The sequence below is a fragment of the Leopardus geoffroyi genome, chromosome A2, assembly GCF_018350155.1.
Source record: "Leopardus geoffroyi isolate Oge1 chromosome A2, O.geoffroyi_Oge1_pat1.0, whole genome shotgun sequence".
Classification (NCBI taxonomy): domain Eukaryota; kingdom Metazoa; phylum Chordata; class Mammalia; order Carnivora; family Felidae; genus Leopardus; species Leopardus geoffroyi.
The window spans coordinates 132,813,487-132,829,494 of record NC_059331.1 but is presented as its reverse complement, the minus strand read 5'-3'; the positions used below and the strand labels follow the sequence as shown (position 1 = coordinate 132,829,494).

At 35.6% G+C, this 16,008-nt stretch overlaps 1 protein-coding gene across 1 annotated transcript in view; it reads left to right on the top strand.

Annotated features, from left to right (window-relative positions):
* The first annotated feature begins 447 nt into the window (after positions 1-447).
* Positions 448-16,008, top strand: part of PPP1R3A (protein phosphatase 1 regulatory subunit 3A) — a 39,118-nt gene continuing 23,557 nt past the window's right edge. The window contains 1 exon segment of the mRNA XM_045495375.1: positions 448-1,286. Within this exon segment, the coding sequence (XP_045351331.1) occupies positions 499-1,286 (788 nt within the window). The 5' untranslated portion in view covers positions 448-498.

The window sequence follows — 16,008 nt, the reverse complement described above, 5'->3', positions numbered from 1 at the left end:
TGTAAGGCCCTGTTAAATAGTAGCTACCATTATTATTAGGCACTGGATTTTTCCAGTTCTACAAATGTTCTTATTTTCTTCCATCTGCCCTTGTCTGCTCCAATAGATTGATTTAGCTCAAACTACATATTAGTATTGTGGTTGTTTTTATTTTTAAGATCAACTGGTTATAACAATTTTTAATTGTAAAGCTTCAGATTTTTCAACACAGTAAAAAATGATTTAAAATATCTTTTTGGAACTCAGCTCATAAACAAATGCAACTTTAAAAACTGAGAGTTAAATCTGAAACATACTGGTGAGAGTAACATGGATGCTATCATATTAAAGGCCTTTGGAGGCGAGCTAGCATAGTTTACACGCCATTGGACCTATTTATAGGGCTGACTCCTTTCTGCAATGTCAACTGTAACCTTATACTTATTTTAAGCCTCAGTATCTCAAATATCAGCCCCTACTAGTTGTACAGTTCTCTCTTATTTGATACCAGAGAGCCCAATGGAGTCTTCTGAAGAACCTAGTCAGATAAGCAAAGATAACTTTTTAGAAGTTCCTAATTTGTCTGATTCTCTTTCTGAAGATGAAGAAGTTAAAGCTACCTTCAAACCTGGTTTCTCCCCTCAACCTAGTAGACGAGGTTCTGATTCTTCTGAAGATATGTACCTGGGCACTCCGTCTTCAGGTACAAGAAGAGTTTCATTCGCTGACACCTTTGGATTCAACCTTGTGTCTGTCAAAGAATTTGATTGCTGGGATTTACCGAGTGTTTCAACCAGTTTTGACTTAAGTAAGGACATTTTCCACACAGAAGAATATGTTTTATCTCCACTCTTTGAGTTGCCTTCTTCAAAAGAAGATCTTATGCAGCAACTTCAAGTACAGAAAGCAATACTGGAGTCAACTGAGTATCCTCCTGGGTCTACGAGTATGAAGGGCATTATTCGAGTTTTGAATATTTCTTTTGAGAAGTTAGTATATGTGAGAATGTCCTTGGATGACTGGCAGACACATTATGACATTTTAGCAGAATATGTCCCAAATTCATGTGATGGTGAAACTGATCAGTTCTCCTTTAAGATTTTATTGGTTCCCCCTTACCAAAAAGATGGCAGCAAAGTTGAGTTTTGTATACGTTACGAAACTTCTGTTGGTACGTTTTGGTCAAATAATAATGGCACAAATTATATACTGATTTGTCAAAAGAAAGAACAAGAGCCGGAGCCTGTAAAACCACGGGAAGACGTTCCTAATAGACAAATAAAAGGCTGCTTAAAGGTAAAATCAAGGTAAGGATATATCTTACATTCATTACTCTTCATAATCTTAGAGTATTTTATGTCATTCTTCATTTCATGTGTTGTAAGAAATAGCCATTCTGTTTAAAAATATACTGCTCATTATATAGAAAACGACGGTGCTAGGCTTTAACAATGTCAGTGCTATTCAAATAATAGCACTGTGTTATCTCTCCTCCAAATGCAAGGAAAAATATGGGTATAATATAATAAATGGAGGAGCAGGGGAGTACAACGTGCATATTGCCCGCCTCATGACTTACAAATTGTTAAATTCAACCATGGAATGTAGATTCTTAACATGTAAAGCTTCTTTTTGACTTGTATAGTATGTTTACTTTCAGTGGCTTTTAAATGTCTATGCCATACTTCAAAACATTTCTGATTCTCACAAAACAGTGTTTCAATATGCTTTAGTTCTCAGAAATTTGTAGGCTTCCCTCCAAACTTTTTAATGACTGATTGAGTCATATAGGGGTGTTTGGAGTGATACGTGTTAAGTAAATCATAACAGAGATGACTTTAATGACAAACTAAGAGAAAGACAAAAGTATATGAGTTATGTATGAATCACATAGAAAGTTTATAATTATAAACAAATATAACATTATAGAACACAAAGTAGCATAAGTTAGTAAAAGCAAATGGAGCAGAATTTAAAAAAAAATGACCCAAATAGAAATAAGGAGATTCAGCTTTATAGATCAGAGATTTGGGATGTGACTCCTCATTAGTAACCCTGCTCTCCTGTTAATATGAAAAAATAAAGAAAACTGCATTCAGCTGTCTCCACTGTAGAGTTGGCTAATTTCCATGACACTAAGTTAGTAGATAAAACATCCAGGAGGAGATAGATCCCTTCTGATCCTCCAAGTGTCTCAGTGGGAAAGTCGACATTGCTCCACAAGTCACAGGCAAATGTTTGATTGTCCTTTGGGTGGTCCATCCTAACTGTTACTAGACCTAAAGATTCTCACAATTGTACCAGAAATAGTGTAATTTGAAGAGGGAACTGTATTAGGAATCAAGACACTGAGATTCCAAGTGGAATTTAATAAAAAATATAAGGAATAACGTTGGAAAAATTTTAACCTCTTTATGCTTTAATGTCTTGATTTATTATATGATAGTAAATAATAACACTAAATGTGTTAGTCTAACACGTTGATGAACTAAATATAACATAGGTGGAAGCAATTCAATCATATAAAATATTTCTATTTTCATTATCCTTTAAAGTCATTTGAAAGATTGGCTTACTCCACTTTGAGAATTTTGCCAACTTTCTCAGTCCAAATAAAACTTTCTCAGATTTTAACTGATGCTGTTAAGAGAATAATATAACCATAATCTCTACATGTGCTAAAATAATAACTTAGATGTTTATGAAATTACTTGGCAACATGTTACCTATATAGACAAAATAAGTTCAACACTATTTAACAAAGTAATTTATATACACAAACATGCACATTGAATACTTTACAATATCTATTAAACGTGCTGCAACTTGCTCTCTCTGTTAGTGAAAAGCAAAATTTAGAAAGGTCACAACCTTATTGTCAACATGCTAATAGAAGAAGCAGTGTTTAAGTCCAAGGTATTTTCTGAAGTTTAAGATGCAGCTTTAAAACTACAAGCAGTGAACTATGGTATAAATAGAGGATTCTTTTGATAGATAAACCTTGACTTGAGACCAAGAGCAAAAAAGGGCAACTGATAGGTCTAATCTTCTACCCCAGTTATGATATTATTGGAACTTCTCCTAGTCTAAGATATGTATAACTATATACATCCACACACACATTTGTATTCAGAACAGTAATCATTGGATTCATAGCGGACACCATTCAAGTTTTAATATTGCTTTGGGGAAAAACCTGAGAAGAACTAAACCACAAAATGGTCTAAAGGCCTGTAAAGTTTCCTAATGAGTTATAAAAATGGAAAAAATCTCTCTCCTTCAAAACCACAAATACATTTTCTGCACTTCTATAACTTAAAAATGACCAACATAATTCAAACCACATTTTGAAAAAAGCATTTGCCTCTGGAGGAGGCCTTTTGTGCTGAGTTTCAGTCCAACATGAATTTTTACATCTGATTTATATACCACTCAAAATGGAGTGTATAAAGGAAATCCTGACAGATCCTTAGAACAGCATGTGCCGTAATAGAATATTTATACAGCTTTTCCATGATATAATTTATATGCAATGGGGTTTCAAATATTCCTAAAACTCACACAAGAGAGCATTATCAAATTTCTAAATGAATATTGCAGTTGGATTTCATTGTGAAGAATTTAGTTAGGGAAAAAGAGCACACCTTATTAGTGTTATTTTGCAAAACGCGTAGTTGGCTAAAATAAAAGTGAACTAATACTTATTCGATCAAAAAATTATAGCTTCTAAAATATCCTCCTCCCTTCAAAGAGTTATGGAATCTAGATAGGTTTTTGTTGTTGTTGTTGTTGTTGTTGTTGTTGTTGTTGTTTTTAGTGTTTCCACACTTCCTCCATAGCTTAATTTGGAAGTCACTTCTTCCATAGGATAAATACAGAAGAGAAATTTATGTGGATTTTTGCTCCATACATGCAAGCAATTGATAATACTGTGTTATATAACTCAGAGTTAGAGTGAAAATAAATTGTCCTGATGCAGACAGTAACATCTAGCTCGAATTCTTTTTAAAACCAAAGTTAATTTCCTATCAGGGTCCTGGAGATTGTATCTTCTGAAAGTGTCAATAATTCCTTCTAATAAATACAGAATGAACTGTGGGAACACATTTAGTGAGGTAGGATTTCTGTTATGTCAATCACCCTAGGCACTATGCTTTTCCTGTGGAGATTTTTTTCAGGTCAGAGTCTAAAAATCTCTACATTGATATGGCTGTCTATTTGATGTTTGTTAATCTATCCACTTTGACAGAAAGAAATATCTAGAGGGAGAGGAAAGCAGAGTTTGTAACTCTCAGGCATGTGACTGAGAGTGACCCAAAGGTATTTAATTGCACGGAAAGTCATGCATCATGAGATACTTGATAAGTGTCACCACATATATGGCACAGGTGTATGTGTTAGCAAACAAACTAAGCATATTTCTGATCTGCATTCCTTGGGATTTATTTCAAAATAAATGACCAAAAGAAATAAATGACATTGATATAAATTACATTAAATTTACAGAGATAAATAAGCCAAAAATAGCATGCATAAGCAGTTAAAATTACGGGCTTCAGAGTTAAAGATATCTGGCTTTGAGTCCAAGCTCTACCATGCTGGCTGTGTGACTTTGGGCAAGTTAAGTTTGGTTTCTTCATCTGTTAATTGGGAATAACAGTAGCACTACTATCTTTTAGGGGTTGAGATTTCTGTGGCATGATACATATTAACTTCTATGGCACAGTGTCTGGCCATGGTAAGTTTTCAGTAAATGTTAACCAGCATAAAAAAAAACAAGGCTAACTTTAGCTTTAGGTGGATCTCGAAAACCCTAGAAAGGCTCAACCTGCCCCAAAGTCTTGATACCAAGACTTTCCTTTCAGGGTTCCCAACTTTTCAGCTTTGGAGAGCCATTCCTTTGTCTGTTGCAGGATTTTAATCAATAAACAAAACTAATTCAATTGCAAATTTTCATGAGAAATGTGTCACCTTATATCTGAAACACCCTGAAACTGGGTATCTTAATGAGTATTAAAATTTCCACATTTACTAGATGAAAAAATGGAGGAACAGAAAGGAAGGGGTAAAAAAAGGCATGAATATCAGCATTGAACAGACATGCATATTAAACCCAGTAAAATATATAGTTAGTAGCTAGGTGATTGTGGACATATTACTTTACTTCTCAGCGCCTCAGTTTATTCATCTGTAAAATAGGGGTAATGATGCCTGATATTGTGATGATTCAATTACCATAAAATTAGATACTTTTAAGGCTTCTAGTAGAGTGCTGGCCACATACAGAGTAGTCATCAAAAGCGAAGCATATTCGCCATGATTATCAAATCTTGTTCAGCTAATTTCCTGATTCTTGGACTTGCATGATTTCTCTAGACCTCATAGTCTACCTTGTTCATGTTCCAAAACTCATTCAACAAGTGTTTATTAAGGACCTGTGTGTTGTCAGACACCAATATCCATGAGAAAAACATGGCTGCAAACATGACTCTGAGATGAGGAGAGGCCCCAAAGAAAAGGCCTCCCAGGGGCTGAGAGAAGAGAAAGGGAAAGAGAGAGACCATCAGCTCCGATTCTTTGGGTATACGATGGGATAAAAAATAAAGTAAGAACCATTTACATTATGTTTCATGTTTTCTAGAATATGTGATCTATAACTGATCTTGTGCAAGGGCTAGAGGAGTGACCTTTTTGTTCCCCCACCAGCTGCTAAATGTATGTTCCCAACTGTTGGGTACACAGACTGACTTCATCTGGTTTTCTATTTTATTAAGTGAACCCAATTTATTATTTTAAGTAAAGAAATGGCATGATATAGGTGTTGGATGGTATTTATAACTTGGCCAGGTGAATGCAAATAAATTCCTGAAAGATTTCAATGCCAAAGGAGAAAATTGATCAGTCTTCAATTTTTGTACCCGAGAAGAGAATAAGGCACATTCAAGAAGGGAAAAGAGAGAAATATTTTCTAAAGCATGATTTTAAGATTACAGAGAGTTTACCTTTCAGGGTGGTATAAAATCGTCAAAATGAAGCCAAGAAAAGCATTGGAAAATGGAGCATAAGATATGGTAATGTTGCATGTTCCAGTCAGGCCCATTGGATCGTGAGACTTCCTTAATTTACACTTACAGTATAATCTGGGATCCTGGAAATAGTCCAAAGAGGTGTAAATAGCCCCATGAGGCCTTTAGGACTTAATGTATTCCATAACTAACTTGTTGTGAGTCCGTACTAATTGTGGAAGCCAGGTCTGGTGAAAGGGGGGGGGACCCTGGCAAGGCCATATGGAAACATAAAACGCAGCTGCACAGGACCTGTCAAGAGGACCGTTTAGAAGCTGCCAGCTGGTTGACAGCAAGGAGCCAAGTAGCTTAGTTTCCTTGGAGATCTACCAGGGCTTTGTGGCTTCCTGGTTTTGTATAAACCCATAGCCCTAGAAGCCTAGACTCCATGGAGTAGTTTTGGAGCCTTTTCTGAGAGAAGAAGAACATGAGAGTCTCATCATTCAAGGTGTTTCTGAAGCTCTGGTTGAGGGAAATCACTATGGATCCCGTTTCTTGCATGGATCCTCTGGATCTCCATGAGACTTTACTTCCCACCCAAAGCCCATGTACAAGTCTACACAAATTCTTATAGGGCCCAAGCATTCTGAGCCAATAAGGCTCCAAGAAGGAAAAAATGATTATAATTTGGGACATTTAGTTTTCCACCTTCTTCCAATTTTGCTGCCTGTGGCTCTTGTCCCTCTTCTAAGTTTTTACCCCAACACCCCAACAGAAATAATATAGGGGAAGTGACCTCAGGAGCAGACACCTGAGGTGGGCCCGACTCCTTAGTGCCCTGGCAGACATAAAAGGTCTTCTATGCTCTGACACTTCACTTTGAAACCATGCCTGAAACTTTTACACACACACACACACACACACACACACACACACACTCCCCTTCCTTAAATGCAGACACATCTAGGATGGCAGGGACTATCTTTGTCTTACACCTGATTAAAGTCAGCTGCACAAGGGGGCTTTAAGTGTGGATTGAAACAATGGAAATGGATAATTTTAGAGCAGAGAGCATTATGGGATACAAGGCAAGTTTGTGTACAGAGTTGTAGTAAAGGCTCCATAGAGGCAAGAGGACTTGGGGGGGGTCTGGACTGTATATGTGTATTGAAGGGAAAAGGTGGATTCCATAAACAATGAGGCCTAATGGAAACAGCATACCATTTAAAGTCGGGCAGATTTGAGCTGTCAGTATAACTAATTACTAACTGTGCAAACTTGGATAAATCATATTTTTCATCCTTTTCACTAAGGCCAAAATAGGGATAATAATTTCTACTTGGCAGAGGTGCTATGAGAAATACATGAGTTAACATATACAAGCATCTGTCTCAGTTGCTGATACTTTATATGCATTCAAAATGGCATTGGTGATAAATTTCACTTTTTTAAGTTTATTTATTTATTTTGAGAGAGATGCAGAGAAAGTGAGTGGGGGAGGGATAACAGAGAGAGGGTTAGAGGATCTGAAGCAGGATTCGTGCTGCAGACAGCCTGATGCAGGGCTTGAACTCATGAACCTCAAGATCACGACCTAAGCTGCAGTTGGACACTTAACTGACTGACCCACCCAGGCGCCCTGATGAATTCCACTTTTATAAATCTTGTATATGGCTAGTTCTATGCTCAGGATTAATGGAGGCATGCTTTTCTTTCTTATAATAATTTCTGCTGCCAGGACCCAGGCTAATAACAAAGAGTTTCAAATTTAGTTGTATTATAGATTCAATAAGCTTTTGGTCACCAATCAGGGACACTAATATTGATGCCACTGCTGCTATGAGGAAAATTATTTCCAAATTCCAGCAATTTCTGGGTTACAAAAAAAAATCTGGATTGCCTGTTCATAAGTTTAACACTACTTACAAAAAACTACAACGTGTTTCTTTTTAAGGTAGTTCTTAAAATAGTTCTTTTGGACTAAATAAATAAGTTACCTGCACACGACTTCACCTTATCACTTTATACCTATGAATAGAAGATGAAATTGAATTTTATGTAGTTCTTTTCCTCTAAGAAAATATATTATAGGGGCGCCTGGGTGGCGCAGTCGGTTAAGCGTCCGACTTCAGCCAGGTCACGATCTCGCGGTCCGTGAGTTCGAGCCCCGCGTCGCGCTCTGGGCTGATGGCTCAGAGCCTGGAGCCTGTTTCTGATTCTGTGTCTCCCTCTCTCTCTGCCCCTCCCCCGTTCATGCTCTGTCTCTCTCTGTCCCAAAAATAAATAAACGTTGAAAAAAAATTAAAAAAAAAAAAGAAAATATATTATATACCATTGCATTTCAGTCATTTCTTTGTTTTAAAGCATTCTCAGTACCTTACCACTATATAAAAAAGAGAAAAATCTCCTCAGGACATATGTCTCAGATCTTTTCAGGCTTTTATTCTGCTTCTCTAATAGTTTTACTTGGGTAAATGCCATGGTAGTGTTATTATCTATTATATAAGTAATAACTGGTTTTGAAAGCTTAATCATATCACCCTGCTGTTTAAAGATTCTATGACAAAATAGAAATTGCTAGATTGGAATGCTATATGACATTGTTTAGTGACAGAGACCAACTGTACATTAAACAAACCTGTCTCAGGAAATTTTGCTACTCCCTCCCTCTCAAGTGAAAGGGTCTGAAAATGGGGTGTGTTGCAAATAAGTACCATTTACGTCACAAATAGAAATGGGATTCAAACTGTTATAAGACAATGACTGTCCTATGTGTGGTTTGGATTTGAATTTTATTTACCCCTTTTGAAATCTGTAGTAGTAAAAAAGACAAAATATCCCCCAATTCAGATTTGTAAAGCATGCCAAATAGTAGGCCCTTTTCTTAATTACGTGAAACAGATTTTATAGCCCATTTAACATTGATGGTATTCTGATTTGTTTTACAGATTTAAGCTATGATACAAATCAAATAGACTATAACTTCCTAAGTAAAACCCCAAGCTTATTTTCATTCTTAAAAATTACTGTGGATGTCCATACACAATTACAAATCACATAGAAACGTGTAGGTAAATTTCAGCTTCATAAGCCATGTGTGAAATGAAACTGGGAACAATACTCACGTTTTGCTAATATCTCCCTTTGAGGATTAATACAGCTGATTTTATAATGTACTGTCATATGTTAAATCTTTTGGGTATTTACCAATAGAAGCATTGCACAGATTTTGAAAATCACATTCAGGTGCAATAGAAAATATAATCTTCACATATATTCTAAGTAGGTCTCTATTGTGTTTGGTGTAAATAAAGTTATAATCATTGTTTCTAATGTTAAAACACACTTGATTTCTGAGTAATTTTCAACAAGTAATATTGTTTTAGAAAAGACCGCTTAATTCTTTTGCTTTCAGGCAGACTTATGCCAAAAACTACTCGGGCCGAATGGTTATATATTCTCTTATTAATCATCTACCGGGAAATTGTGCTCTTCAGTAATGTATTCTATCAGGAATTCCTTGTCTTTTATGTCCCATTCATATTGTTCTAGGTCTTTAATCTTGCCATTTGTTTCCTCAGTTTCTGTGACTGATTTCTATTTTCTTTGTCAAGTAACCTAACAACTTTAGATTGTTACCCTGCAGGCCTAACTAGTAAACTAATAAACTAGTTTGTAGTATTCTAATGCAAAAATCAAAGAAGAAAAAAAACCTCCTCACCAACTAGATTTTCTGAAGGAGTGAATGGTATCACTATTACAAGGATGGCACTGTGGGCACTAACATTTCAGGTGCGGCAGGGAACAGAAGGCTGCTAAACAGCTCTCCCAATCCTGCCATTAGTAGCTTTGAGTTCTGAGTTCTGGAGTGATTATTATTATTACTGTACTTCCTATGGGAATCACAGAAGAGAAAGATACTTAATTTACAAAATTACAAAGTTAGAGGTATTTCAGAAGATTACTCAGTGTATTTCTCAATTCTACCTAAAAAGATAGCTGTTAGAATCTTAGACAAATAATGAATAATTTAGAATAGCTATGTACACTATTTTATAGATATCTAATATTTTAATAAAATTTCACTCAAGAATATAACTGTATAAGACAATGAAAAGAAATTTTGAATAGGTTTATAAAAATTAAATGTAGTCTAAGCCAGCTGAAATTTAAATTGTTAAGTGTATCCTTTTGTAGAAAGGTTAATACAATGTCTACAAGCAGAATTCATCTGAATAGATGTTAAATTTCTTGACTGTGTGTGTGTGTGTGTGTGTGTGTGTGTGTGTGTGTGTTGTGTGTGCTATTTGCTTTAATGAATATATGCAGAGGACTGGGAAAGCTAATCCAGTTCATAATTTATTTAGTAAATTGAACATAGGGAGCAGTAGAAGTAATACTGTCCATCTATATTCAAATTATTCTTGACTCAATTCCTTTTTGTGGAAAAATATACACACACGTATCTGTTTTTATGGGCTTTTTACTTAAACCTTATCTTGTTTATGTATATGTGTGTGTAATAAAGACATTCTTCAGATAGATCATATGTTTGCTAATCGTGTGCATATTTTCTGTATTAGTAATATCTCATTTAAAGCTAACTTTGGCAAACAAAGTTAAATTTTTAGATAATGCTCGTTATATGGACATTCAAGACATTTGTTTACCATTCTCATTAAACTCATGTAGTTCAAATAGGATCCCTTTTGTCCTTATATTGCTTTGGGGTTTTGTTTGTGTGTTTGTTTTGTTTTATGTTTGAGAGAGAGAAAGAGAGCAAGGAAGGGGCAGGGAGGGAGGGAGAGAGGGAGAGAGCAGGAGAGAGCGGGAGAGAGAGAATCCCAAGCAGGCTCCTCACCATGAGCGCAGAGCCTAACTTGGCACTCAGTCTCATGAACGGTAAGATCATGACCTAAGCCAACTGAGCCACCCAGCTGCCCCTTGCCCTTATATTTCTTTGTTATTCTTCCTTTAAATGACAGTATTTCTGGCCATATTCTTTCATGGAGTAGTTGCTTCTAGGGTACAAAAGCAAACAGCTTTCCTTAAATGAAAGGATTGCTGTTTACCATGTTTGTATCTGATGTAATTTATTTAGAGACAGAAAAATTAACATTTAACAGAAGACTTATTGCTTATCATATATTTGTATGTCTGGAAGGAAGAGGACTTCTGTCATAGGGCTCTCGGTATCTGTTTAGTCAGAATGTTTACAAAGGTGGCATTTACAGTGGTGGCCTTTTCTTGTACTTAAAGAAAAAACTCATGTGTGTGTCATCTTCCCAACTAGACTGCAAGTTCCTTGAGGCCAGGAATGATATGTTTGTCTAAGCGTTATTCCTCACTGTAACTAATAAAAGTATTTGCATATAAAAAGCTCTTAAAGATATCTATTAAAGGCAACTGGTTTTCTCATTGATAACCCTGAGGCCTAGTAAAATCCAAAAGCAGCTTCTGAATAATTGAAGAATGAATTATGCTTGTTACGGTTTAATGATGAGTACGTTTATTGTTTTCACAATCTTTAAAACTCAGATGCCTTCTGGACATCTCCATCTGGATATCCAGGTGGCAAATTAATTCCCTTGATGTCTCAGACCAAAGTTACATTACTCCTTAAATCATAACTCTTCTTCCTTTATTTTATATTTTGTTTAAAATAATAGACAACATCCCTGCCACACATATAAAAAACTTAATAAAAGACAACATCCCTTAATAAAAGACAACATCCCTGCCATGCAAATAAAAAACGTAAGAACTGATTTCTCTTTTGCTGGTTCCTATTGATTCTATATCCATATTATATTTTATGGCCACGAGGTAATGATCGTGTATTTGATCAAAAATAAAAATTACTTTAAAAATTAAAAATAGAATATATAAAGACTATAAATACATATCATAAAAAACAACAGATGAAAAGCAAATTTGTCTCTGCAGTAACTTTCTCAACAATTGAGAAATAAATTAATATGGTCTACTATTGGATTGTCTACTATGATGGTCTTTTTTTCTATCCCGAGTCTTCCCAAGTTTTCCCAAGACCTGATTCATGGAGTCACCATAATATTACTTTGAAGTAATGTCAAATAATCTTATCTCAAATAAAATAAATATTCATTGGTTGGCCTTTGACTTTCTTTATACCACAGTCCAGACCAGTGGGACCAGAGCCAGAAAAATTTAACAGGCTGAGTAATGAAAGACCAAAGGCAGATATTGTATGTCTACTGATCAGAATTGGGTCATTCATTCTTTTTTCTTGCCAGGGCTAGGACTGAAGCCAATACTCAGATTAGTGCTACTGTTGCTTGTGTGCTGCTCCCTCAGCCTGACACCTGTGGATTCTGGGCCTGCCTGCTGTCCTGTTAGCTTTTCTTTATTTTATTGTCTTCCCTTGACTGGGCCTTTTGCCTCTCCTGGATGCCTCCTGTGTACCTAAAGCTCAACTGTATTAAGTTGTTTGGCACTTTCAGCTCTGTCTTGGGATTGCAATCTTGGTCTTCCCCTACATGAAATCAAAAACCAAAAATATTTAAGGGGACTAATGCAATGCATCTAAATGTTTAACCTTAAACCTACAAAGGTAGTGTGATGGATCTGCTACACTCTATATAATACTATTTACATTTTTTTGGATATAACTTTAGATTTAAAGAAAAGTTACAGGAAGAATAGGAAGACTTCCCATATTCCTGTATGCAGATGTTTTGAAACTATATAACACAGGGGCCCATTTGCATTGATTCTTATAGGCAAGAGCTTTAACTTTTGAAAACTTTAAGCAATGGAAAGTTTCTAGTTTATAGCTAATTGCTGATTTTGCAGAACATAAAACACCTTGAAAATACTTGCTGAAAATGTTAACAAGCTCAAAGTGAAATAGTACTGTCATCCTCAGACAGTATAAAGTTTTAATTAAAATTTTTTTAAACATTAAAAATTAGAGTTTTATGACAGTAAGATTTGTGAAACAAACATCTATCTTAGGAAATAGCATAAATAATTATATATTTTTATGGCACAAATACTAATATGCTCCCCGTACACTGACACAGTAATTAGTTCTTATATCATCACCCTCCACTGACACCCCATAGTTTTCATTAAGAGTTTTACTATAATTTTCCTAATATTTTAAAGAACTTTATTGTATAAAACCTAAAGTCTTGACCCAAAGTGAAAATGTATTATTGAGGGAGGGAACACATGGCATTTGTAAATAGTTCTTACAAGAAGTTTTTAAGTGAAGTTAGGTAGAAATTAAAGTTTTATTATTTAAACTTGTTGTTTCCCAATTAACTTTTTAAAAATGTTTATTTATTTATTTCGAGAGACAAAGAATCTCTAGTAGGCTCCAGGCTCAGCACAGAGTCCAACAGGGAGCTCCATCTCACAACTGCAAGATCATGACTCAAGCCGATATCAACAGTCTCGTTCTTAACAGAGGCCACCACCCAGGTGTCCCCAGTTAACTTTCAAAGTACAGGTGGAGATGGGTTCCCACTGAAAATGTTATTTGTGAGACTGAATTAAACATTTTCTGGGTAAGGCATCGTTGTTGAGAAAGTTGGGGGGGTATTTTTTTAGTACAGCCCAATACAATGGTCTGTGATGAATTGTAACCTCTAAGGAAATTAATTTTTTGAAACCCCTTTCAAAATTATGTTGGCATGATTATAAATGTCAATTGTGTGCGTGCGTGTGTGTGTGTGTGTGTGTGTGTGTATGTGGGTGTGTGTTTCTCTAATTCCTAGGGAATTCCTTGGCCAGTTATGGTAATTTTTGATGAAATTCCTTTCATTCTTTTGATTTTGTACCTTAGGATCTGTAACATTAGTTAGAACTTGGCTACAAAACGAGGCGGGACTTTCATATCATGTATGGACTATATCACACTGACAACTTTAATTCTATGACATTAATATTATGATATTGCTACTTTAATAAGTTACCTTGTCCTTTCATTTAGAAATTTCTAATTATATAAGCTTAAAGAATATATGTTTTAAATCTATCACATTTCTATAGTGATATAAAGTTATCTCCCATTAGATCACTTTTATACATTGTAGTCAGCAATACCACTTCATTTCATATAAGAAATTGGGCAAAAGGGTTCTATTTGATCAAGTCCAGAAAATATTTAAGAGAAGTCAGGTTTGTGATTTAAGCTCTCTAATCTGCTGTGGCTCTGAACCAAAATGCCTCAAGCAGCCACTTATTCATAAAGAAATAAGAGGGTTCTTGTTTTATGTAGAATACTTCTAGGTAGCTTCTATCTTCAAGCATGGATTTGGTTAGGGGATAATATTTATATACCTGAAGAGTTAGCTATCAACATAGTATGTGACAAATGGAATGACGTACTCAGAGAAAATCAGTGGAGACACGGAGCAATAGGCATTCGAGAAAGGACTGTACTTGTAGGCTGCCCTCATTAGGAAGGGCATCTCAGAGGAATTGAGCTTGACGTTGAAACGGTAAACCCCGGTAGGTGGAGGAGGAGCAGGAGAGCATTTACATAGAGTAAAAAATATTTGTGGAAAAGACAGTGCAAAGGACAACGGGAGGATTTTGTTGGTCAATCAGACTGCCTAGAATGGACAGAATTGTGAAAGTCAAACTTGAAAAACAAAGTTGAAAATGAACTGTGCCCTCTTGCTAGGCTGAACATCTGAACTTTAGTCTCCCTATTCAAAGATAAAGTAGTATTTCAATTATATTAATTCAGAAAGTATTCAGGATAAATAAATGAAAAGTATGAACTGGGTTGCTATCTGTATGAAATGATATTGATTTAATTGTAAATGTTGAGCATAATTGCCCTCATGTTTTTCTCCTAACACGTTTCTACTAATCGTGTTTTATGGAAGATCCCTTACTGCCTTGAAAAACTGCTTATGGCATTTATGAACACCATTACACTTCTGCTTGTGTTTTGGGTGTCTCATGGTTTAAAATCTTTTTTATGTTATTAACCATTTTTTTTACTGTGTCTTTACCATTTTTACTATTGGAATGGTTAAATATAGGTTTTATTCCTTTCTCGTTATCAATGTTAGTTGTTTCATTTTGCTGTAGGTCATCCTTAATATAAAAAGCAGATATGTATGATGGCACACGTTTTTAGATATTTCTAAACCTATTTCATGGTCATGCCTGGGGAAATTTTCTTTTTATAATTAGTTGATCCAAATTCTTCCTTTAAAATCTAAGGGTTATGTTTTAACTGAGTGAGAAAGATTAGTCCAGGCGTCTCAATGTTTATCCTTGTGGTTGGGCATATGGAAATTACCCTAGTATGGTCCCTTCTATAACACCAGTGACCTCAAGATTGACAGAGTATGAGTTTTGGTTAACTTGAAAGAAAAAAAATCAGAATATCAGTAGCAAAGGTCTTACTGTGCTCTTCAGCTTGTGCATGGATAGAGAATAAACAAACAAAAGACACTAGTGACTGGAGAAATCAATCAAGGGTCTTCATACATTCAACAAGTGTTATTGAGCACATACTACATGTGCCAGATACTATTCGAAACAGCAAGGATACATTAGTGAAAAAACGACAGTCTTTCTCCTTGGTTAGCTTACATTCTAATGGAGGGAAAACTAATAAGTAATTAACATAACGAATAAGTAAGTTATGTTAGAAGATGGCAAATGCAGCTGAGAATATAAAACACAAAGCGTCATAAGAAGAATTAGTAAAGACGGCACATCACTGAGGAAATGACAACTGATCAGAGACTTGAAGAGAGTTAGTCATGAAGAAATCTGGGGGAACAGAGTCCCATGCTGAACAAAGCAGCTGGGGCAATATTTGAAGCGATTTTAAGTGATGGACCTTTCCCTTTTGTCTACTTATGTCTCCTATAGACCCTTGGGCATATTTTCCACAGGACCAGTCACTACCTCATCACAGGGTCCGTGACAGAAAGGGAAGTGTGCAGTAAAGACAAAACAGTTTCTCTTTGACACCATACCTTTCTAGGATCCCTTTGTCCTTTTCCTGGCT